General features: G+C 40.7%; 1 protein-coding gene across 2 annotated transcripts; it reads right to left on the bottom strand.

Annotated features, from left to right (window-relative positions):
- Positions 1-2,554: 2,554 nt before the first annotated feature.
- Positions 2,555-22,487, bottom strand: npepps (aminopeptidase puromycin sensitive). Of its 2 annotated transcripts, none has more exons than XM_004562220.6 (23): positions 22,092-22,487; positions 20,322-20,406; positions 20,057-20,134; positions 19,772-19,893; positions 18,274-18,381; positions 17,059-17,259; positions 16,740-16,836; positions 16,623-16,656; positions 15,889-16,003; positions 13,797-13,961; positions 11,949-12,053; positions 11,802-11,862; positions 11,607-11,716; positions 11,345-11,408; positions 10,876-11,012; positions 9,530-9,664; positions 7,101-7,320; positions 6,549-6,691; positions 4,894-4,950; positions 4,635-4,742; positions 3,996-4,151; positions 3,693-3,740; positions 2,555-2,844 (listed from the first exon to the last, which is right to left on the bottom strand). In XM_004562220.6, exons 1-23 carry the CDS (start codon positions 22,212-22,214, stop codon positions 2,698-2,700), a joined length of 2,619 nt encoding a protein of 872 aa, XP_004562277.1. In that variant the 5' UTR covers positions 22,215-22,487; the 3' UTR covers positions 2,555-2,697. The 2 variants fall into 2 exon arrangements, with proteins under 2 accessions (XP_004562277.1, XP_004562276.1); XM_004562219.6 differs by having other exon boundaries at positions 10,876-11,015; positions 22,092-22,486.
- Positions 22,488-23,507: the final 1,020 nt, after the last annotated feature.

Genomic DNA, 23,507 nt, shown 5'->3' with positions numbered 1-23,507 from the left:
TTAAGAAACTGAAAAAAACTGAAAGAATAAATTTGCAAATAAAAAGGCTGGTACAGTGGTGCAGTAATCAGCACCAGCGGTTAAATATCTGTCAGCCCTGCGATGCAGTTGCAGCTTGTCTGGGGTGTACCCTGCCTTTCACCCTATGACTAGGTAAGTGGAAGACACTTAAAATGCTTTGCACTGAGACTCAGTAGGTCTGGTGCTTTTGAATAGTGTACAACCTTTCAACCTTGATGCCAAAGGGCTTAAAATATGCAGACAATATTAATATAGTTTAAAATGCCATAAAAATGTAGAACAGCTATGTATAGGCTCTACTCTGCTAGTCTCTATCCCATATTGCTCTACCTCTGTATCTCGCGGCTTTGCCATCATACGTCCTTTTGTCATTTAGGTTTCTAGTGCCTGGATGATAACCAAGCTCTGCTGATGAATGATGAATGTTACAATAAGCTTCCCAGAAAGCCTTTTTTTTGTAAAAGCCCCTGAACATTGTCCTTAATGGACAGACACCAGTTACTTTAATAAACTGTATATTTACATTTGCTCCTCATGTTCAACTACAATCAGAGTAATTTAAACATCTGCATGTTCAGAGAACACAGGTATTTTTTTACTAAAAACCAAAATGTGATTTTAACTTTCTATCAGAATTAACCTTTAATAAATCTAGTTTCAGGGAGTTAAGCAGTTGGTGTGCATTCGTTGTCTGGTTGTAATTTGCTTCTAAGAAACAAGCTTACTCGTAAGTTGAAAAGTATCTGTTCAAACCACCGGCTTCAGATTTTGCAGATCTATTGCTGAGCACCTGAGTAAAATTTGGAAAGCAATTCTCATATTTCAGCTTGAGTTACCAGTGAACTGACAGCTCCCTGGATCATCCAAAGCTGGACATGTTTCATTTTTGTATATATGTTTTCTCTTTAATTTCCTGTGACAAATGACTTCAGCGACACATGTTTGAGTTGTGCTCAAGAAAGATGCTCAGCCACATTGTGAGCAGGCACACACATTCAGGCAGTCCCCTTTTTAAACGGCCCCCTTTTCAAAAAAGGAAATTAATTATTCAGTGCGTTTGATTTGATACAATACTATAAATTCAAACTAGGAAAGAAAAGAAAAAACTGGCTAGGGTTAACAGGAACAGGAGCTGCACGAGCTAAAAATGATATTCTTACGTACACTCACCCCCTCACTCATAAAACTCAACATGTACTGATTTCACATCATTAGTTTTTATAATCCTTTTCCACTTTAATGAACACCAACTGTATTTTTTAACAAAAACCCCAAAACAAAACAAAAAAAACCCAAAAAACAACAAATGTTCCAAGGGAGGGGGCGGGGTCTCGACAACAGGTTAGACGACTCGTTGGTATGTTTCCAAAAAAACACATCAAATTGTAAATTCTATAATAGATATACTCGTTCAACAAGTCTGTGTAATCTGTCACATTAGATCCATTTGATGTTTATGAGGAAGTCCCCTATGATCACCGCTTCAGTGCTGAATATTTACTGCAAAACCGGTTTAAGGCTTCCGAGGTCGACGGCAGAGTCAACGTCGATGTGTCGTGCCCGCAAAAGTCCGAACTGGGTCTCGCTGGATTCTCAACCCTACGGAGAGGCGTTTCAGGATTTTACTTCAGAAAGAAAAGGCCCCGGTAAGTAGTGTTGTGATCTTTTTCTTTCCTTGTCCTCACATAACAGGATTATCGCAACATTTAAATATATAACTGCATCGCTTTTATAAAAACACGCCTGGACCGTCATTTCATTGTGGGAGAAGGATAAAGAATCTGGATGATTTTAACTACACAACCTCTGCTCAACACAAACAAGCTTGAGGTTTGTTTGTTTTTTCTTCCTGGGGGAGTGGAAACAGGTATCCATGAACCTTTCCATTTAATTCTTTGCTAGGAATACTGGCAACAAAAACAAAACAACTTAAAAATAAAATAATGCTTGCATTATACAATTTATAATGTAGTACCATGCTAGCGTTGCTCACCTCGTCCTAACCATTTATTAGCAATGTAGAATCAGTGCTGTTGGAAACTACAACACACACTATGGTTATTAACCCCATTCTGCCCAGGTTGTTTTTTTAGTTTACCCAATCACAGCGCCCAAAAGTGAAGGAAGACCAGGAGGAACGTGTGAGAGAAACAAGGATGTGGGAAAGTATCACAGCAAGGAGGACTAAGTGGTATAATTAAAGCAGCAAATGCAGGGAGGAAAAAGAAGAAAAAACAAACCTCAGACACTTCATGCATTCAGAATGGCCGACAGCAGGAAAGAGGAGGACAGGGTTCACAGTTTTCTCAGCTACGAGCCAAAGTGGATAAAGGGGTGTTTACGGGCTGGTCATGTGACCGTTAGCAGGGTTGGCGATCATTTCGAGGGTCGAGGTGCTTGCGAGACTTAAAACTTGCGTGCTGACTAACAGATGGGTCATCTGCTGATGGGCAGAATGGGGATAAAACTACATTCCTGGTCTGTCTAAACAGAATTTTGCTTGTTAACGTAAAAAGAGTCTGTGTTTCCAACACACTGTTCAATTCTTGGCTTTGTCTTCTTGTTTCTTGCAGTTTCTTTAGAGAAATGAAGCCTGCTGCAAAGTACCCTCTGGTCTCCCGCTCTGGTCTGTAGTTGGGGGTGGGGGTAGGGAGTGGGGGCGACAGGGTTGGTAGTTCAGACAGGGGGTGCTTTGCGCTGGAGTAGATACTGGTGGATGTCTTCTGCGTCACGCTTAAGCCAGGCGGCATTGAGGAGGATGTTCTCACAGCACTGCTGCACGGTACGCTCGGCCGCTGGCGCCGGGTGACTCTCAAAGAAACTCTGCAGGGACAGAAAGGAAGGAAACCCTTAACCCCCTGTTGCATCATATCAGTAACAATAACACCACATCAGATGAATAAACTGAATTTACAATCACACTGCAGAATCTAGATAATAAAGCAGAACCTCCTACAAAGAATAACATTGTATATAAAGTGGAGTTTCGATTTCTTCATGAACCACTTTTACAACCTCCTTTTGGAATTCTATCTGCATTTCTCTCATGTGCCAACATTTTCCATAAGACTTCCAGTTTCCTCATTTAGAAATCTGGACTGGGAAAATGCTTGTGTATTCGTAGCAGTAGGGTTGAAGTTGCTCAGGGCAAACAGGCAGAGACAAGCAGGCAACGAGTAAAGTAGCAGCTGGCAGAGTGAAGTGGGCGTGCATCGATTTCAACTACAATTCCACTTAGAGCAAATAAGCAACTAATAAGCAACTACCAAAGACACCAAAGGATGCTTTGTTTGTTAAAGTTAGATGGAAATATGATGGGGTGGGAAATATCACATGGAGTAACCCACACTGTTTTCTCAAAATCTGAATTTTTGCCTGATACTCAGAGCCACAGACCCTGACTTCAGGACAGGAATTTAATATTTTAATCACCTATCAGCCTTTTTGGGTCAAAGTCTAACCTAAAACGCTGGATTGGTCATCAGCGGCAAGGATCCAATCATCCATCCTGTTGGGTTTTTTTCTCTTTGTTTATTTCACCACACAGTAGAAGTACAGCTAAAACACTTTGAGTAGAAAAGCAATGCACAAGAACCATTCCCTGTACCATTCATTTCCTAACTTGGAAAATTAATATAATTTAATTAAATCCCACAAGAGGGAGCGCTCACCTTGACTTCCACAGCCATTTTATCAATAGCAAATCCATCGACTGTGAGCTGCAAAGACACACGAATAAGACAAACGTGAGCAGACTACAAACAAATAAAACGGATGTCATTTTTAATTTTGTTGTACCTGTGACAATGACAATAAAGACATTTTGATTCTGATTCAAATATTTGTAGCCTGACCGAACACAAACTCCAAGTTATGAAATAAAACATAAAAGCATAGACACGCGTGTGTGTGTATTTTACAGTGAAATAACCAGAAAACCTCAGGAAACTGTAAACCTCAGGCCCTTTCTCTACCTTGATAAGCCTTGATATGAGAAATCCTCCCTGGTAGCGGTTATAAAGTTCCTCCCAGTTATCCTTGACAAACTTCCAGGCAGCTTTCCGTCCTTGTTTACTGCTTCCTGCCACTCCCCCGATTACTGAAACCGTGTCCTGGGGACGAACGTCTTCCTGTTGGGACGGGAACATGCAGAGAGAACTAAATTAGCTGCTGTGGTATTTGACAGAAGCCATGTTGGCCTCCATCACACTGCAGCTGGAGAATCATCAGACTTTTCTACAACTCCTTTAAAGCTGTAACAAGAAAGCACAACATCCAATTTTATCGGTCCACCGTCAGTTTTCATGTAAAGCAGCTTTAACTGTAACGTCCTTTAGTTTTGAGCTGACAGTAACTTCAGCACTGACAGGGACTTAAAGCCAAATGCAACACTTTTCTAAAGCCAATACTCCAAATTTTACTCACTCTAATCTATAAGTTGAGTCACACTAAAAACACGACTCAGGGTTACATACGAAAAAGCTTGCAGAATAAAAACACCCCTGGGTCTTTTTATTTGACCATGATTGCAAGTAAACGCCATTCCTTTCTTTTCCTGTATCCTGAGAAATAAAACTACGCTTGAGAGCCGGCAATTAAACGGTCTTATGTACCGAGAGGGCAAAGTTGAGCACTTTCTGGATGAGATCAGGGGCAGAGATGGCTCCGAGAACTCGCTCGATTCGATTCTTCTCCTCTTGCATGTCTGCTTGCTTGTGGAGCTGAGGGAGTAGTGACAAAGACACAATGTGACCGTGAGTACCCAACTACAGTCACTCAGATCCAACTCCTTTGGAATTATTGGTGCTAAATGACACAGAGTACGTCACTCAAAGCTTCACAGTGTAAGATGGAGACATGATGTAGTTTTACCTTCAGCATCGTGTCCAGTGTAGCACTATCTCCATGCTTCAATACTGTTAGATACACCTGTGGGCAAAAAGATGCTTCGACATTATCCTTTAATAACGTTTAACTGAATTACACTGTAGTATGGTGATGCTGCTATACTGTATTTTGTTGGGCCTTCAAGGTTTTTTCCCCATCGGCATGTATCTTCTAATCACTTTCAATCAAATGAAAGCTTCTGATCCTGTCTGAGATAAGCACCTACAATCTTACCCCTTATAAAGTGACGTTTTTACCAAAGATCAGGTGACCTAAGGTCATGTGACCAGCACTTTATTGAAATTCTACCCAAATCTTCACAATCAAACCTCGCCAGTGACAGTGGCGTCGTCTTGGAGGTCAAACATACCGTTTTCCTCTCCTTACAGAACACACCTCCTGTACTGTAAGATGCTTTATATGTACAGTGCATGCTCACGACAAACAGCGTTTTTTTTAAATACCGTTGGCTCTGTATGATGTCACAGAGAATAGACGTTGCTAATAAAAGGTCATCATGAGCACTGTGGACTAAAATTAAGACTGCTCGTTTCATGCTGACATGCTGGGGAGTGCACTATAAAACCAGATTAAAGCCAGTTGTCTGTGTGAGGAGAGCGGCTCTGTTTTTACCTGGTTAAATCCTCATGGTAACTTATGCTGAACATGTAACCTTGTTAGGAGCAAGTTATGTTCAGAGTTTCAGTTCAAAGTTGGCTGGAAGAGCCCAGTTTCACTAATTCTTTGATTTACAGCATGTTTCAAGTACATTTATTTTATTGGTTGACAGTTTTCTCTGTGTATGTTCTGCTATAATGCCTAATGTGTAAGAGACAGCAGCAGATTAACATAAAGTATAAAAACATGTGTTTCAAAAATGTAATATATGCATGTTTAAGTAGCATATAGCTTCTCTGCTGGGGGATACCTTTTATTTGCCCAAGTTGTTAAGCCATACCAAGCTAAAGAGATTTCCAGAGTTACAGACTTTAAAATAACAAAAGCCCCTTTTAATACGAGGCGCAGAGAGCCTGAATTATGAAGCTCTTCTTAACAGCTTGTTGATAACCATCATCTCCAAATGGGTTTTAGGTTTTGTCGAGCTCACTCGCTCAAAGACAGCGCATCTGTGTTGAGTTTCCTTCATAATATAGAGCTCTGAGGGGCCGCACCAACGCTCAGTATGAGATAAATAAGGCTCAAAGTTGAACTGTCAAATAGTTATTCTAGTAGAGTCAGCATAATATGGAGTTAGATATAAGCACAACATATGAACTACAAAAACACAGGAAGGCTCATTTATAGATAGATTTGGGGTTTTTCACTAGTTCTTGCCACAGTCAGTGTGCAAATGACTGACTGGAACTGCCAACTACTACAGACTTACATAGTGTGTGTCCGCAGGCTATTTCACTGAGTAAACAAGCCTAACATACTAAAAAAAGAAAAAATAATGGTGGAAGAAGATCTTCAGCTCAAGCAAGACCCGACTGCAGCCTAATGTCCACATTTTAAAATCTGAACTTTTTTGTTTTATTAATCGGATTTATTTTTTAGCAAATTGAAGCAAAACATACTGATCAGTGTGAATACCATCTGACACTGTTCGTTGCCAAAGTGCCTGCACAAGCTCAGCTTACCGGACTTCTCAGGTCCGCAGGTAAAACCTGCTTGCCATCCACGTGATCCTTGAATCTCCGCCGGGCCTCTTCCAGTGTGGGTTTGTGTCCTGCCTTACCCAGTTTCCCCAGAACCAGGCTTCTCAACAGAGCATCCAGGTGACCTGTAGCACACAAAAATAGCCCTTAGGTTACTCCATTACTCATGGACAGAGCTTTTTCACACTAATTTCAGTCAGTCATCTTATCCGACCTGTCTCCAAAGCAGAAACAGTGGAAACAAACAGTTCCGAGTTATATATGGTTCAGTTCAAGTAACCGAAAAGCTCATCTGATAACAGGGTAGCTTCTCTCATGGCCTAAAAAAAAGAAAAGCTTTTTTTTCTACTGCTATTTTGTACCAAAACATTTTCAAGTTTGAAAATAAAGGTCAAATATTTTACTTTCCTACTCTCTACATTCCTCCTGCACAAGACTACTCTCAATTTTAATATTAATAACAAGAAAGGAATGGAGCGGCTCTAAGGAAGATGTGAACACCTTGAATGCAATCTCTCTACAACGCCTTCTCACCTTCCCCCGGTTTACTGTCCCAGCCGAGCTTGAGGCCAATGGGAGTAAAGAGGTCCCGGATGAACTCCTGGATTTCCTCGTGGAAGTCGGTGTGGGACAGCAGAGAAGACAACACTCCCAGGTTGCAGCTCAGGTCACTCCACACTGTGTAGTTGGGCTCATTGACAAAGGCTTCCATCAGCTTCAGCACCTCCACTGTGCTGATCATCCCTGCACGAGACTGAGGCCACAAATCAATTAGAAACGAAAACATCCCGGCAGGATGAAAGCCTTGTGCTTCATGGTGGATGTTATAGTTTTTCAAGGTGAAAGGTTTCTGTACGAAAATTAACTTTATAACCACATTTGAAGTCTCAAACTGCAGGTGCAAAGGAAAAGCTGTGCAACAATGGTACTAACACTAACAATAAAGCATTTCATAGAAAACGAAGATTTTTTTCTAAGAAACGTGGATCCATTTCCTGAACTGCCTCAGGGTCAGAAGAAATGCTTTTCCAGTAAAGTGACTGTGTGTCAGGTTAGTTTCTTGGCATGTTTGAGCTCAGGGTTAGAATATGTTTCCAAAAAGAGAAGAGATATGAACAAACGAGCACTTTTTGTCACCATACGGCCATCACGTCCACATGAGCTTGTTTTTAACGTGCAAAACAATAAGTTTTAGTTTAATGAAGACGCACAAAACCTGTTGAGTTGTTCGCTTTCAAAGCAGAACAACTGAACAGATTTATGATTAGCCGCCGTTTGATCTTGTGAACATTACTCCTATCACACAGTGTCAACATCTAATTTGCCTGCAATAAAGTTCAGGAAAATTCCAATCCTTTGATAAAGCTGCAGATTGTGTAGGAGTAAAGAAGGAAGCATAAAGGTCTGATATGAATCCAAAACCACTTTGTGTTGAGCCAGTGGGAAGGAAGCAGAGGACGAATGAAGAGTTTGCCAGTGCGTTTAACTTGTTACAACAAAACCAAGTCAGCTTGGAATCAAATCACATAAAATGTGACAGCTGGGAGTTAAAGTGGGCCAGAAGAATCTGGAACCAGGTTCCAGCACCTTCAGTAATGACTATTCAGATCTCATAGCCAGATTAATGTATATTACTATCAAAGAGTTCATTTTGCAGCCTGGTGTTGCTCCCAGTAACAACATGGTGATACTGGCTCAGTAATAGGAAAGTAATGACATCCCAAGGCCAGCTTATAGCTTCAACACATCTCTGTGAGCTGATCCATCTAAAAAGCACTTTTCGTGAGCACAAACAAAATAATATCTTAGATAGCAGGTCATTTCATTTTGCTCAACAAATACCAAACAGACAATGTTTCTATGCAAGTTGCCAAAAAAGGAATCTGCTAGCTAAATGTATAGCTGCTGGATTTCCCAAAGAGAGAAAAATGGTAACGTGGGACTCAGAGGTGGAGAAAGATGTTTAAAAACCAGGAGGCTGTAATGTTATTCAAAGTAAGGACTGCTCGGGAAGTGACGATCTGTCGACCTTTGTGCATTTTGCAGTTTTTAAACATGCGGTGCTGCTCAAGTTACGCTTTTGTCAAATGTCTCGCAAACAAATTCAAGTTTAATTATGTTATTCAAAGGTTGTAGGAAATACTGTACTAGGCACTAGGTTTAGTGCAACATAAACTGATTAGTTTCCAGTAATGTGGTGAAATTTACAGTAATGCAACACATTAGCTCAGTATTCATTTAAATCCAGGGTCAGCGATATTTATATTTATCTTCAAGGTGATGATACCGAGAGTCAATCACAAATTTACTTTTTACCAGCTTTAGTGTCTAGAAGCTCAACATGAGGGCCATGTAGCTCTGGAAAAATCTGCTTCTGTCACTGACCTCTAAAAACATTGTGTTCAGAAGTGTTCACAATAATTAAGAGAAAGATACATCATAAGCCATTCACAATTTTAAATTAAATATCGATGGAGGCATACAGAGACATGCTGCTAATAGAAGTTGACAGTGTTACAAAACCGGTCATTAGAAAACACTTTTGTCTCTCTAGCTGAAAACTGTTGAGCTTGATTAAAGACACAATAAATGCGCCGCTTTAAAAAAGAGACACAAAGCAGAAAAAACGAGCTTCATTAGCTAGATCTGCTCATTATTCCCAATTAGTCAGGTCCACTCTTTGATTATAATTTCAGATCGTGGAATACATAAATCTACCAATAAGAAACAGTTGTACTTGTTTGACTATCTGTTTTTTTCCACGTTCATGTCCCACATTTTCTCTTCACTCTTCCTGCTCCCTTGTACTGTAAATCAGGTGGCTGTTTACTCTGGAAGGGAGTGGATTTCCTTTCTACATTCACAAGCAGTTAGCTTTGCAGCCAATTACATTCTGCTGTGAACAAAATGAAGGAAATACTATTCTTTAATTGTTTTGTTTCCCAGCTGTGTGTGTGGCTTACAAGGGAGAAGAGGTCATTCTGCAGCCCCAGTCGGTCCACAGGCTGCAGGCTGAGGTCTCTGATGCCTGGGAGCAAACTCTCCAGCATGGACGAGCTGTACTGGATGCGATAGAAGCCCACAGTGCCGGGGTTGATCTGGAAAACAGCAGAAAGACAAGTCTGAGTCAGACTGTGGGAAATTTGGGCTCTTAACATTTTTACCCTTTACACTGAGTGCTGAGCCTTACACACTATCAGAATAACACACTATCAAGAGAATAATCAACAATAAGCTTGCTGTGATGAGTGAATTATTTCTTAGGTGAATAAAAATGAGACAATAGTGAACAGCAGGCCTCCAATCACTATTCTCCACTACTGACTCTAAACTGCACTGGATACCTATAGTCAGATCTAGCAGTAATGGGATTTCAACATATTGTTTGCATCAGCTGTGAAGCACTGACCCATTTAAAAGCATTTACCATGCTTACTTCCTGAGGAACTGTTAATTTGCAAGTCACATTTATAAGCAGCTGAACAAGTCCATCGTTGTCCTTGCCAATTTACACCGTGGTCATTATTTTAATGACCACACAAAAGAATAAATATAGCTGCTTAACCTGTTCCTTTGAGAGTGAACTGGGTTCACAGAAAAAGTGTTATTTGACTCTGTGATGCTTACAGCTCGTCCTTCCAGCTGACAATAAGGAGCTCAGTCTGTTAACTTTATTTCAACTTTAAAAGTTACTTTTAATGAAAAGACGACAGACTGACGCATCTTCTCTCATTAATTCTTAAACTCAGTCTGCAGCTGTTGCAAGGGTCGAAATGACACAATCGAGCAATTTACAAACAACGCAAATGACATCTTCACTCAGGTCTTACTACGCATATCTTGGAATGCACTCTGGCCTACAGGAAAATTAATACTACTGCTTCAGATATCTTTATATATGTATACAGAAGGTTATGTAAAGATAAAATATTAGACTTTTAGATGGGCCATTAGTACAACAACCCCAGAGTATATCATAGAATTTGTCATTAAAATGCTTAAAATGATACCAACACCACAAAACTTAAATTACCAAAGAAATCTAGCAGACTGTGTCAGGATCCATGTGCTAGCCAAAGTAGCCACACCCCTATTTTGAAGCGTTATTGAAGCTAAAATGCAGGGTAACCCCTGTACACTTGTCATGAAGACTGAAACCGGCAGAGGTCCAATCTGATTTTTTGCACATGGCTGTAAACATGTATCATCTGCTGCAAAATCTGGGGTTGTAACTTTTTGGCTGAAGTATTTTACCGTTTTGGTGGTGGCATCATTTTCAGTGCAGGATATTATTGCTTAGGGACCTCACCTTGATCCACTGGTCTGGGCCAACACTATTCAGAGTGATGGTGGTCTCCTGTCTGTCCAGCAGAACCTTGAGCTTGGTGCATTTGGGGTCCTCACTGGTACAAATACTAATGGGGACCATCCAGCTGGGGCAGTTTTCTTCTGTTCAGCAGACAAATGATGGAGTCACCACAGGAGGATTAGATTCAAAGTGTTTTTCTTTTTTTAGCTCATTAAAAAGCAACCTTAGGTCTACATTTAGCTAGCTAGCTACTTTCAGCTGTTCCCTTGTTACAAGGGATTCCCACAACAGGCAGCTACACATTTTCTTATTCAGCACATTTTTGAGCCAGATACACTTCCTGACACAACCCTGAAGGGGTTGGAATTGAACCAGTGACCTTACGCTTGCTAACCGAATCTGTTAACCACTGCATCTAATGGATTTGGTAAATCCACATTTTTTGGACATGTCCGTGACAAACACTCACCATTATGTGGTCCACTGGCACAGAACTTCTTCTGCGATATCTTGAGGACGCAGTCATCACCTTGCTAAAAATAATATCATGAATATCACAGTCAAGGCACGCATGAATGTCACAGCAGAAAAGAACCAAACGCTCAACTAGAAAACTGTAGGTGTAGAATGAATGTGTTCATGTCACTGTGTTGGTTTAGGCCAGTTTCAAAATCAACTTCAACAAATATAAGTGCATGACCTGAGTCAAACAATCAGATTAGACAGCTCACCTGTTCCTGGTCGACGGCTATTATGGGGAAGCCCATTTGCTTGGTCCATGAGCCCATCACTGCAGCAATGGGTTTCCCACTGGCCTGTTCCAAACAGTCCCATAGGTCCTCTGTGGGAGACAGGAAGAAGTCAAAAGAGTGACTCCACACAACAACTTGACGTAAAGGGGAAGTATTTCCTGCATGTGCGCTCACCTGTTGATGCATTTTTATGTTGGAACTTCAAAAGATAGGCGTTCATTCCTTTCCTAAAGTCCTTCAACGAAAGAGAAAGACAAGTACATTCATAAATATTAAACATCAGACTGGAAACGACGACAGATACCACATCAGACAACAAACCTCATCTCCGATGTAGTTGTGCAACATGCGAATCACAGATGCTCCTTTGCTGTAGGAGATGGCATCAAAGATTTCATCGACCTCTGATGGATGGCCCACATTCACCTTGAGAGCAAAACACAAAACCATAAGTGGGTGTTACAAAGCTGACAGAAGGCCATACACAGCAACACACACAGACCTTAATACATCTAATTTTATCTGTCCTTCAACACACTCAGTAATTAAGAAAACAGGGCTCTAGAGTGCGACCAATATGGTCGCAAATGCGACCAAATTTTTCAGTGGTGCGACTAAAAAAAAAAAGTTGGTTGCACCTGTGCGACCAACTGTTCAGGTAGCAAAAAAAAAAACAAAACTCTGCAACCTTCCCTGTGGTCAACAACAGACACACATTTTGCCCCTATCGTGGACTAAACCAATCAGAGATAGTAAGGGGCGGGACCGCTCTGATTGGCCGTGGTCCAGTTGAAAGTGCAGGTGGAGAGAGGGAGGTGAGTAGCTTGAATAAAGCGATATCAATTCATTAAATCCTGAATCGACTTTTAAATATTACTGTGTTTTGCCAGAAACGCCAGATTCTCAGATTAAAGCTCACAAAACTATTTCAACAACAACCAAACAGCAGATGAGAGCAGGTACACGGATTCCACACAAAGACGTAAACACAGACCCGACGCATCAGAATCAGCTTTGTCTTTCTCGGCTTTCTCACCCGCCGGCCCGTAGACGGACACGCTGTCGGAGCTCAGCGATCCTGATGCGTCCGGTCCGCGCTGTGATTACATCTTCTTGCGCTGATTCTGAGCTGCAGGTTTTGTCTCTCCAACCAAAATTCACCGAGCCAGCAGCAAAAGAAGCAGCAAACTGCGCTTCACATCTGATCAATGTCGTCATGAATTTTGCTTCCATGACTATTAAAATCACACTCCATGCACAGCTAGCTCGCTCTCTCTCTCTCTCTGTACTTCAAGAACAGTTTCCGTCTCCAATCTCTGTTTTCTGTATTATTCATTGGCTTATTACCCACCAGTCTACCGCTGTTTACAGCGCTGTGGCTGCTGTCTTTTTCTTTTTTCACTTAAATGACCTCGGACAAGAAAGCCTATTTTTTCTGTTATTCAATACTGAATTTAAACTTTATGTGCAGAACATTGTAGAATATTTTTAAGGTTATCTGCTATAAAAAGCCAGACCAGGAAAATCTCCTTCATGTTTTTCTGTGTTTTATTCTCAGTTACTTTCACACAAAGGCATCTGCTGTGATGTTCACAATTCTGATGAAGTCAGTACTGATAAATGATCAGAATTATAATATTTCTGACTGTCTGAGGCTAAGTTGAATCGAATCGGGACTTTGAAAACCAGAATCGAATGGATTATAGAAATCAGTGATGATACGCAGCCCTAGTGAGCAGCCTAGGCACCACAGACGTGGATGTAGCTGTAATAGGAAAAGAACTATTGCTCACTTTTCTGTTAAGGCCTGATCCTTCTGAAATTCATAGCCAGTGCTCTGACACGGTGGCATCAATCTTTGAATGCTGAAAAAGCACAGTGTATCCAGAAAAACACATTATATTATATAAATTATTATAAAATTTGTGTACGCCTAACTTTTGTGCCGGTACGCCTAACTTCTTAAAGTTAGGCGTACCGGCACGCCCATGGCAAAAAGTTCGTCTAGAGCCCTGGAAAAGATTATGTGAGTTGTGAATGTGAAATCCAGATGTTAAGGTGGGCTTACACCCTAGCGATATGGTATCAATAAAATCACTTTTTTCCTCCAAAGAGACAAAAAGTTTTTTTAAGTGACTCCCTGCATACATCTTGGATTTCAAAGCTCACCTCTATGGGATGGCTGCTGTCCAGCGCGTCCAGATCCAGAGCGCGGGTGTAGTCGGCCGAGACAAACTGAGTCCAGATGTCATATTCTGGGAAGCAGTGGTCCACACACAGATACTCAATCCAGGATGCAAACCCCTCATTGAGCCACAGATGGGTCCACCATTCCTGCACACAAACACAGACAGGCACTAAGACGAGACCGTCCTCCAAGTCCTTCAAAACTAACGGAGCACAACCAAACAAATTACAGTCGTTCCTGAAGCACGACGAGTTTCCCAAAGGTAAAAAAGGAAACATTTACTCGTTTGTTTCCCATTATGGACAAAGTTCCTTCACATCGTTGCAACTCTAGTTAAAAACGATCATCTTCAAACTGCACCCCAAAGCTACATTACCTACATTAAAGGCTAACATACGTTTGGATATATATCAATTTATCCACCAATCATAGGAAATTCCTTCGTTAGAGCAGGTAAAAATGAAGATAACCACAACCTGTAACAAGAAGAGCTCAAGCAGGGTAGTACGTAGCTCAATAAAAGAAGCAGACCAAATTACTAGACTGTGGACTACTTCAAGCCAGAAAAGCCAATGCACTATGTTGGAGTATGGATGCACCTTCCATGGGACTCTGAAAGAAGGAAATTCCAGATTCTCCAGGCTTGGAAAGAGTAAGGCTACGTTCACACTGCAGGTCTTAATGCTCAATTCAGATTTTTTGATCAAATCCGATTTTTTTGTCTGCTTGTTCACGCTACAAATAAAATGTGACAGCAAACGCGCTCTAGTGTGAACGCTCAAACCGCCCGCATGCGCAAAAGAAGACGTCACACACAACGCGCTCTGTTTAGACCCAGAGCAACAGTATTGTTTGACTGATGGCCTTAATATAAAGAGACTTCAGACTTCATGTTTCCCAATTTTGCTTTAAGTTATTTTGTTATTTACATAATAATGTAAATAACCTAATAATGATCCTTATTGCTGTTTTAGAGGAGCGCTGCTTCAAAGGATAGCTGCAGATTTCTGTCAGAATCTGCAGATTATACAGTACAAATAAAATGTTCACGTTTCTCCAACGTTGTCTTCCCAACAGTTTCACTGACATCTACACTGGATGGCCAGGAAGCGTTCACCATGTCTTCTCCGGCGCAGATAATTAGCGTCTGTCTTGTGTCAGTGACGTAAAAGATTTAATGCAACCTGACCGTTCACACAGCAGTCACTTTCTAAAACATAGGATATGTATTGGATTCAGCACCACATACGGAAGTGACCCAGATCGGATTTGAAAATATCGGATTTGTGCCGTTCACACTGTCACACCAAGATCGGATAGATGGGTCGCATAGGGTCAGAAAAATCGGATTTGATGCGCTTTCGTCTTCAGTGTGAACGTAGCCTAATATACACTGCCAAGGGCAAACAACGGGACTTTCTGAATATCTGGAAGCCATAGATGAACATACGGAGTGGAGGCGGAGGTTATTCATGAAAAAAAGGGGGAATCCTGTCCCTATTACTTGCAAGATTTTTTTGTATCATTGTGACAGCTATGTTCATTAAATATCTGCTTTCTGTTGTATAAAAGAAAATTACAATAAAGATATGAGAAAAATAAATGATAATATTATATAATGGTGTAAAAATGACTTAATGTATTATAAACACATTAAATATACAGATATTTTAAGTCATATGCATATCTATTTATACAGTATGCATAAAGAGCATGACAAAAAAATAAGTCAGGCACTACTTTTTCTAATATCTTGAGATACAAATCAAATACTTGATATGAGTTTCACATTCTTATGGAGAGTGCAGCGTCGAGACATTTTCTTAATGCCGTGAATTGAAGGACTGTGTAACCAAACACCTGAGGACAGTTTAGAGATTAAGACCAAATAAATAAGATTGACTGATTTCTCCAGAGATTTACATTTTGTCTTCTTCAACTTAGTTTATAAAATATCGTCCAGTTCGTGTTTTTGTTTTGTTATTACTACATTTGTTACGCTTTTAACAGGAATACATAATTTTCTGTTCTGCGTGTGTGTAACTGGTGTCAGTTTATAGCTTTTTTTTTTACCATGGTGACCAAATTTCCAAACCACTGGTGGGCAAGTTCATGTCCAACCACCAGTGCCACCCACTGCCTGGAGGATGAGCAGGAGTTCTTCGGGTCAATGAGCAATGCCGTCTCCCTGAAAACAGCAGAAACTCGAGGTTAATACAAAGACGGCTGAAGGTCGACGATTCGTCTGCAACCTTTGCCCTCGCTCATCTGTCTACAGTCCCATCGCCTTCTGTGCAGTTTATCAAGGCACTTCAATCTATTTGAGGATGCTAGATGAATGCGGCTCTGTGCAAATCAGATAGCAGCTGAATACCTAACAGGTGGTGGCACATTCAGCTAAGCACAAAGCAATTAAAAAGCCATTAGGGCCGTCATCCATAAAGAAAAATGAGTCTAACAACTGTTAAAGCCTGATTACACTCATGTTTAATCACATAGTTTATAAATGTCAGAGCAGGCTGCAAACCACAATTTCATAGACTTCACAGAAACATTTTCAAAGTGCTTGTTTATTCTAATTAACAGCCCAAGACCCAAAGACATTACATTTACAATGACAGAAAACAGAGAGATGGAAAATCTCCCATCTGAGCCACAGCCTCTAGAAATTATATCCTGGGTGGAAACAGACTTTATCTGCTTGTAGTTATGCTATTATTACATGCCTATTCATTATAAATACTATGGACACACTCACTCTGAATTTAGCCAAGTTAAAATATCTTATTGTGTTTTGTAAAGCTTACCTGTAGGTAACAAGGCCCCAGTTCTCCATGGCACCTGAATGGGAGGAAGAAGAAAGTGTTTCAGTTCGACTTTAACCATTTCCAAACTTCCACATGTAAGAACCTAGAGCTACTCACCAGCAGCGAAATCAGCAATAGCTATGAGATCAATTTTAGGCAGCGGATAAGGAACGCTGAAGTAGTCATTGTAGAAAGGTAAGGTCTTAGTTGCAACCTGCAATAAAAAGATGAAAGAAAATAAAAAGGAAAAGCACTTGTGTTTGATTCTGTGTCAGTAACCATCCAGCAGATCCACGTCATATAAACGCTGGTTAATTTGTCTGTTTTCTCATTCTGCTTACGGACAAACTTTTTACTTCAAGGTAAAGAAATTATGCAGTGAATAAAGCGACAGGTTCAGCTCTGTAAATGTGGTATGTTTCAACAACAGCCTTACCTCCAGGGCAAATTTCCCTTGTTCAGCCTTTCCAACCGGTGTATAGACGCGTACCATTACACCATCTGATGACTGGCTTTCCACATAGTCATATTCACCAATGACAAAAGCTACAAGGTATGTGGACATGATGGGCGTGGTGGCAAACTTGACTTCGACAAGGTTTTCATCATCTGGGTGTGGCTTTCGATCAATGACATTCTGGAGAGAAGATCGATGCAAAATTAAAAAACTAAATATTCTCAGAAGTGAATATGGCTGAAGTGTGTACTGAAAATGACTCCGTTTAACCAGCTGATTGACAAAATATAGAAGCAACGAGTAACTGACTGTATAAATCAAAACCCTTTGGTTTATCCCAAAAGTAACCCTAACACTCTACAAAAAGGGTTATTCTAATCTGTTCTATTCTGCTCTATTGCCAAGTTCACAAATAAACGATCGTCTTAAATAAATACTGAGTAGGACACATTTTGAAAGAGTTGACAGCGACTGCAGAAATAACATTGTTCTCACAACTTTAGAGGTCAAAGCAGAAAATAAACTGCAGCAGGCATGTAACACAAAAAGGTCCCGAGATGGAGTAGCCCATGTCTGTGCGCAGTTCATAATTGCATGACAGTTTTAGTCTTTCAATTAATACCATTATCCGGGGTCCTATGATTACAGTTGTCTTTCTTTTTCTTTCCATTTATTTACAACTATTTTTTATCCTTTCTACTAAAAGAAGCCATAAAAATGTCATTATTAAAGAAAGAGTGCATTAATGTCATTCGTATTAAATTGTCAGAAAGAGCCAAATTTAACTTCACGGTCACTGCCCAGATGGACCGCGTCAGCCTGGAGGGGCGCTGCGTTTGAAATAATCAGAGCCAGATGATGCTGTCTGATTCATTTAGGCTGTAAAGTCGATCAGTTAAAATAGCAGAAAACAGTATACAAAATAAACACATGATACTTACTAAAATTTCCTTATAGTGACAAAACTGTATGTATACAGTAGTTAGACTTCACACAGAGCTGTTCATATTTAGCCAGAGGAAGAGTACACAGTGACTGTCTGCCCTCTGTTATGTAAGCTACACAGAAAAAAGAGAGGGAAAAGAAAGGAGGGAAAACACAGACATGCATAAAGGAACCCTGGCAGCAGAGAGTGACTTGGTCACTGTGGGGTCGTCACTTCCTCGGAGGGAGGAGTGGACATATGACACGTACCATATTTGACAAGGCTACTCGGTCCTTGGGAACTATCAAAGTGATGTCAAAGGTGGCTTTGATAGCTGGCTCATCCCAACAGGGGAAAGCTCTGCGAGCATCCGTGGCCTGGAGAAACAGGGGTGTGAGGGGCAGAGGGGAAAAGGACAGATTGTGAGACGAGGTGTTGGGTCCAGACGAGGCCAGGCTGTGTTTACCTTCAGATCACACACAGCCTCTCATATTCCACCTTCTGGTCTTTTTGTGTGACACCAGCTGCAACAGACTTCACTTCACTTAATGTTTACATTAAGTTTACCAGTAACTGTCACAAATAGAAACTTGAACCAACATACATAATTATCTATACACGCCTTCCTTTTTGCAGAGTGACAGTCCTACACTTATTTTTAGCAGGAAACAATTCAACTGAACATTTTTGGCGTGGTCATGTAACCTGTTTCCTGATGTACAGAAACATACCTATGGCATATGCTTCTTTTAGATAAATGACAGTTCTATGTTTCCCAAACCAACAAGCTTGGCCAGTTGGAGTGACTGACGTAAGTATACAAGCATGGATGCATTTGAGCGAGTGTGGTCGAACTTCGCTCTCAAGCTCAACTTTCACTGCTCCCTTTTTGTGAACAGCTGACTGGAGTCATCATTTTAATCACAAATGAGACCCTGGCCTTTACTTAAGCTATCCCATCTTCTTAAAGCATATCGTATACACTATAAGTATTTCTTTGAAAATAAATCCAAACAGAAGCAAGATAGGTACGCTGAATAATAGGAAATTAGATCTGCATAGATTTTTTTGCACTTGTTTCACTTCAGCCGAGGGTGAAAATTTTCACTTTTTCAGCTTTTTCTTTCTCTTTAATTGTGAGTGTAGCTCCTCACGAACTCACATGCAGAGGAACAGGTGAGAGTTATGTGAAGTGAAGAAAATAGAGTTGATGACAACTTGTTAAGTTACTGTAAGTGGTGCAAGAACTGCTTCCTGAAAAACCCAACATGAGAACAAGGAAAAGCACACTTGAGTGAGCTTTTCGATAGTTGTCTCACTCGATCAGTGACTGTGTTTAGCAGAAATTATCACAAGCAAATACAGAAAAACTTGGCACGCACAAAATACTTTGAGTGTATAGGACATTTTTACAGCATTTACTTTGAGGTGAAAAAGAAACAATCTGCCAAAATGCATCCGTATAAAGAAAGATCCTCTTTATCCTCAAGCTGCACCCGCTGCAGAAGAAAAGCCTGCATGTAAATTACAGCCTGATTTCCTGCACAGTAGGTTCTGATAAAGGTGTCCTGGTCAGTGTCTGTGCTTAATTGGCCAACTTCTGACAAGCAAAACTAGAGCGTATCAAATAGAACAAACTGTGAGAGACCACTCTGAATAGCAAAAACAGCCACATGACTTGCATGCCTCTGTTTTGCAACACAGGCAACTAAAGTGTTAAGCAATACACACAACTTCAAGTATTTTTCATTGAGGCCACTCACTCACCTCAAACTGTGTGACAGCAGCATAGCGAATCTCTCCAGTAGGAGATGTATATTTACTTCTATAGAATCCTTTCATTTTGTCGTTCAGCTCCCCGACAAAGTCGATCTTCAATGTGCCGAAGCCTGGGGTGACGTGCACAGAGAGAGACACACTGTTTGTACAGCCATCACCACAGGGGAGGTGAATAATAACAGTAATGATCATCTGCATGATCGTCCTTGTTGTTCTTAACAGTCATACAGACGGTTGCTTCAGAAGCAGGGACAGCCAACAGTCTCTTCTTACCTTTCTGTAGAGCACTAGGGAATGAAAGGGTGACTTTCTCATCCTCATTTTGGTAGTTAAATCCCGTCGCATTAATTTCTAAAAGGGACAAATTTTAAAAAGAAGATCAGAACATGTTGAGAACTCACGCTGTTGGCTTTGGGGAATGATGCTATTAAGAATTTTCAATCCTGAAATCAAATAAGATGGCTAGAAGTGACAATGCTATTCACAACAATGCCATTTATAAAAGCAAAAACAAGGTTTCCCTGAGTCTGACCCCCACCTTCTCCTCCCTGTGGTACAAAGGAAGCTGTGATGATGTCGATGTCAGCACAGTTCATCACAATCTGATTTGTAGCTTGTGTAACCTGTAAATATTGACATAAAACACGTCAACTTAGACTCTTTGCTGTGCCTTAATTTCTACATTTTCAGTAAATCACAGCAGCTGCATCCAAGTATCAGGAAGAGTTCAAGTTTAATTTTGGAACTACATCAATGGACCAAACCGTACCAGTGATTGTGAATTCAAATTGAACCTGTTTAGATTGCAAACACAGCAAATCTAATGTACAGATAAAAAATACAGCGTTGAAGGGAAACAATAGTTAGTGAAGGGAAATGAAAACAAAAACACAACTAGGGGACTCTGAGTTGTGTGCAAAAAGCAGACGTTAATCCCCAACATAGAGGGAAAACCACAAACATTCACAGTTTGTGGCAATGTTATTGAAGATACATGGAAGCTGAGAGTATACAGTACTTGTGTACAAGTTTGTTTGTCTACCAAATCTGAACTGGTCATTTTACCAATTAAAAAAAAGCAAACTCTTTAAAGGCATTTGGAGTCTAATTTTAATGGGCAAACCATGTCACAGTTAATCAGTTTGCATAAAAACCCAAGTTGTCCAGGATTCTTCATGGAAAAAACTGTACCTGTGCTTCGCTTTTGCAACAACACCTTATAGAATTTGCGCACAATTAATGGTTGGCTATTACGTCATGTAAACATTTGTTGTGTTGTTTTTCCAGGTTCCCTTTTGTACCAAAGGTTTGCCAGTGTCTTGTTAATCTTTTTAACAGATGACTCTTCCTGACAATGAAGCACTTTACACTACCATTAGTGGTGTAAGCATATCATAAAGCATATAAGGTTAATCTTGGAAATGGTGCATGTTTAGACAGCGTCTGTGATCTGACTTGATTGCTGTGAAAATGTGCGTTAAGTAACTGTTTACAACCAGGCGCAGGTGTTAGCACACTCAACCAACAGGTGTCTGGACGATGGGACCATTTATACACAAGTTAAACAAACAGAGTCGCTTTTTCCGTCCTACATAGTATCCAGTCTACAAAGTACAGCCATTTTATCGATAGATACAAGTGAGCACAAGATACAGTAGCAAACGTACCGAAAGGACTTTTAAAACTTTGTCATTTTACTGTCCTCACGGTGTGTGTTAATGTACAACTTCACCTAGTTCAACCGTATTAGTGGGACTGGGGTGGGAGGGGGCTACACGATGTTGCCATGATTTAGCAAACACTAGTGAGTATTGGCTGGGTGCTAGATAGCGCTCTACCAAATTCGCGAATCGCCAATTATTAAGTATCATCTTCAAAAGCAATGGGATGTTACTACGAGAGGTTACCGTCGCTGGTATCCACCGAGCTCCTCAACTTAGCGCACTGCCTGCCACTGGCAGATGGCTAACAGGTAGCTAGGCTAACATGAGAGTGCAACTCTGCGGCACGGGACTGTTGTGCTAGCTAGTCCGGATCAGCTTACTGTTAGTCACAGAAACATAACGTGGTTGTTTCTTTTTCATCCACTGGTTTAATTCGGCCAAATTGAGCCCGTCAGAACATTTAACACGTTGCAGCTTACATTAGCTAACGCGTGCAATAATGACAGCTAGTGGGCTAGTGGCTAACAATTTGTCGTAATTAGCTAGCAACTGGTAACGTTAGCTGGTCAGATTACATAACGAGATCCCCGCCATGCACAGATAAATCCATTTGTGTATCTACGGGGGTGTCGTGGTCAACATACCTCCACCAAAGCCTCCAGCTTGCCTTCAAACGTGAAGTCGATCAGGTCAGGCTTCAAAGACAAACCATAGTTGACGGGGTAAACGTCAGTAGGTAGCCGTACGAAGGGCCTCCTTTCGGGCATGGTTCCTATATTTTGGTTGCTTGAGCTCACGAAGACGGTGCTGTGTGTAATGCTGGCTATCGCTCTGAGTTTTATTAACACGGATCTGGCTACAACGAGCCTCGACAGTGAGGATTGGCAGCAAGTAGTGACTCTGGGCGAATGACAACGGAATCGTGCGGCCCAGAAGCAACAACATCAATTGAAACCCTCCCAGCACTGCCAGCTACGGATCTCTCCTCTCACAGCCCAAACAACTCCACTAACCCTGCGTCGACCTACAGACATGCGACGTCATCACGTTCCAACGTACTCACTGAGCGTGTGTGTGTGTGGTCACGCACAAACTGTACATACACGCGACAGTAATATTATCAAAAACCTTTGACAGAAAGATTTTTATACAGTTTCATGCTTTTTGTGTGTTTTCTGTTTCAGTATATTAATTTAAATCCCTTTCCCCCCAGCGAAATAATGAACAAACTGAAATTTGTTACACATGTTTGTTGTTGATATTGATATTTTGTTGTTGTACAATCTGGGACGTACCAATCAGATCTCAGCACATGGCTAGGATCGTTAAATGGACATCGAAGATTAGAACAACTTTTAAACAGGGGGTCTGTAGGTGATCAGCATGTAATCAAAAAGTCTGACTTGTGGCCATTTGTTTAAACTATCAGTACTGTCATTACACTGTTGACTTTCTTGATACTTAAGGGATTCCTTATCAAGTAACAGCGTTAGAAAGATATGATTTATAGCAGAAATATGAACTCTGTGTTCTGTATGTCAGAATTACATGTGCACTAACATGTGACAAAGGTTCTTAATTAACAAACATGAACAAAGGTGCATGTCAAGTTTGAAGTCTCCTTCAATTGTCATTTTTCTGTGGAAACACAACTTTACTCTCTCAAATGTTGCCTTGATACGTTGTTCTCTTGTCAGTGTCATTTTACACAGCTGTCAGCTGTGAAATCCCTAACAAGCTGGCCACTATATGGATATTATTACAAAGTTTCATTTTTTATTTTCAAGAAATACTTGTTTCAATGTATCTGGCTATACTTGAAACATTAAAAACCAAATAACCACTGCAGTGAGGCCATTTACCCAACTCTTTATAAATGCTTATAAGTCAGAAATTAAGAAAAGTGTAATCTCACAAATATACAAGAATCTTCATGATATCAGCAATCACTCAGCGAAGTACATAAAAGAAAGATGGGGGGGGGGGGGGGGGGGGGGGTCTGGTGATTATAGAAGAAGAATGGCAATATCTGTATGGCCAGATATTGCTGATATTCACCA

This window comes from Maylandia zebra, linkage group LG6 (genome assembly GCF_041146795.1).
Source record: "Maylandia zebra isolate NMK-2024a linkage group LG6, Mzebra_GT3a, whole genome shotgun sequence".
In the NCBI taxonomy this organism is placed as follows: Eukaryota; Metazoa; Chordata; class Actinopteri; order Cichliformes; family Cichlidae; genus Maylandia; species Maylandia zebra.
This window is presented reverse-complemented; position numbering and strand designations above follow the sequence as displayed.